The 2,218-nt window shown below is 59.3% G+C and overlaps 1 protein-coding gene across 1 annotated transcript; it reads left to right on the plus strand.

Moving 5' to 3' along the window:
* Positions 1-288: 288 nt before the first annotated feature.
* LOC124667228 (acyl transferase 7-like) lies at positions 289-1,958 on the plus strand. Its single transcript, XM_047204535.1, has one exon. The coding sequence runs from the start codon at positions 390-392 to the stop codon at positions 1,701-1,703; it is 1,314 nt and encodes a 437-aa protein (XP_047060491.1). The 5' UTR covers positions 289-389; the 3' UTR covers positions 1,704-1,958.
* Positions 1,959-2,218: the final 260 nt, after the last annotated feature.

A 2,218-nucleotide genomic window follows, 5' to 3' on the forward strand; every position in this document is an offset into this window, starting at 1 on the left:
GAACACGGGCCATGGAGTTGGTAGGACAAGGAAGAAGCTGCAGAACAGGACGAGCTGCTGTAGCGATTAGTTGCAGAACACGGGGTTGGGATTGGATAGAGCTAGGAAAGCGCCACTCCACCACCTTTTGACCCCGACGTTCATTCATCTTGTAGGACCTCCCCTACACACCACAGCAGAGAACAAATCTCGGTCATCTTCCATCCGACTCTTATCCTCGTCACCCTCCCGGAGACCTATAAATACATCGAGCTACTCCCTTCCCTGCAAAGTCAAGCAATCCACACAACAAGCAAGAAGCTAGGGAGCAGCTGCCGAGCAGCCAAAGCCTGTCTCTAACCACCGATCAATTCTTTCTCGCTTACCAACACCTTTCAGTTCTTGCTCCAATGGCGGCCCCCAAGTCCGTCGAGCGGCTGTGGCAGCGCCTGGTGACCCCGGCAGAGCCGACGCCGGCCGGCCCGCTCCGCCTGTCCTGGCTCGACCGGTACCCGACCCAGATGGCGCTCATCGAGTCGCTCCACGTATTCAAGCCGGCCCCTGAACGGGACAGCGACGGCGCGGGTCCGGCGAGGACCATCAGGCGGGCGCTGGCGCAGGCTCTGGTGCAGTACTACCCGCTCGCCGGCCGCCTGGGGTTCACGGACGACGGCGGCCTGCTGCAGGTGGACTGCGGCGGCGACGGCAGCGGCGTCTGGTTCACCGAGGCCGAGGCGGCATGCGGGCTCGAGGACGTGGAATACCTGGAGCACCCCATGATGATCTCCAAGGACGAGCTGCTCCCGCCCACGCCCGCCGCAGAGAAGGACGAGCGTAAGCTCGTGCTCCTCGTCCAGGTTACCACATTCGCCTGCGGCGGCTTCGTCATCGGCTTCCGTTTCAGCCACGCCGTCGCCGACGGCCCCGGCGCCGCGCAGTTCATGGCCGCCGTCGGACAATTCGCCCGCGGGAACAGTGCCGCCACCACAGGGGAGCCGCAGTGGGGTCGCGAGGCCATCCCGAACCCGGCCACCGCCGTCATCGGCAGCCTGCCGAGTCCCGAGGGCGCCAAGAGCCTCGAGTACCTCGCCATGGACATCTCCGCCGACTACATCGCGCACTACAAGGCCCAGTACAACGACGCGTCACACGGGGGCTCGTGGTGCTCGGCGTTTGAGGTGCTGGTGGCCAAGGCGTGGCAGAGCCGCACCCGCGCCGCAGGCTTCGAGCCGGACTCCGACGTCCACCTCTGCTTCGCCATGAACGCCCGCCCGCTCCTGCACGCCTCGCTCCCGCGCGCAGGCGCCGGGTTCTACGGCAACTGCTACTACATCATGCGCGTCTCGGCGCCCGCCGGCAAGGTGGCCGGCTCGTCGATCCCGGACGTGGTGAAGATCATCAAGGACGGCAAGAGGCGCATGCCGGCGGAGTTCACGCGGTGGGCGACAGGTGAGGCCGGCGCTAACGGTGGCGTGGACCCCTACCAGATCACGGCGGACTACCGGACGCTGCTAGTGTCGGACTGGTCGCGGCTCGGGTTCGCCGAGGTCGACTACGGCTGGGGGCCGCCGGCGCACGTCGTGCCGCTGACGAACCTCGACTACATTGCCACGTGCATACTCGTCAAGCCGTGGGCACACAAGCCTGGGGCACGGCTGATCACCCAGTGTGTGACACCCGACCGCGTCGCGGCCTTCCACCAGGGAATGCTAGACATGAACTAACCTCACCGGAGCCGAGCAGGACGAAGAAGAAAATAAGGGAGTTGATTTGACTGCGTAATTAGATACACGGTCGCATTGGATTTGTTCTATGGGTCTTCTTGACTTTTCTTGGTGGTGGTGTTTAGTTTAACTGAAAATATAAGCAACTGATCCTGAATTTGTGGAGTTGATTAATTATTGTGTTTGGTGGGAAGCCACCAACTAAACTTGTAATTCGTGGGATAAAAATTATGATCTGATTCATCAGTTAAGCGACATGACACATGACAGTTGACTGGGATCTTCTTTTCAGAGTTCAATGGTGTGTCATGTGTCATGTGTGTCGGTCGTGTCAGACTAGTCATAGTGGAGAGTAACATAGAGTAGTAACATGCACCATGTTACTACTCTATGTTACTACCTCCATAGTGGGTAGTTACTTATATGTGGTATCATGCATGTTATATTTATTAGATTGTAGACTCATCTTATCTTGAAAAGTGTGATGTTATGGTAACATAGCTACTCCCTCCATT

Source organism: Lolium rigidum, chromosome 6 (genome assembly GCF_022539505.1).
Source record: "Lolium rigidum isolate FL_2022 chromosome 6, APGP_CSIRO_Lrig_0.1, whole genome shotgun sequence".
NCBI lineage: Eukaryota > Viridiplantae > Streptophyta > Magnoliopsida > Poales > Poaceae > Lolium > Lolium rigidum.

Bases quoted from the DNA above. Each gene is read 5' to 3' on its own strand.
- LOC124667228 (XM_047204535.1), top strand. From the start codon at position 390: ATGGCGGCCCCCAAGTCCGTCGAGCGGCTGTGGCAGCGCCTGGTGACC.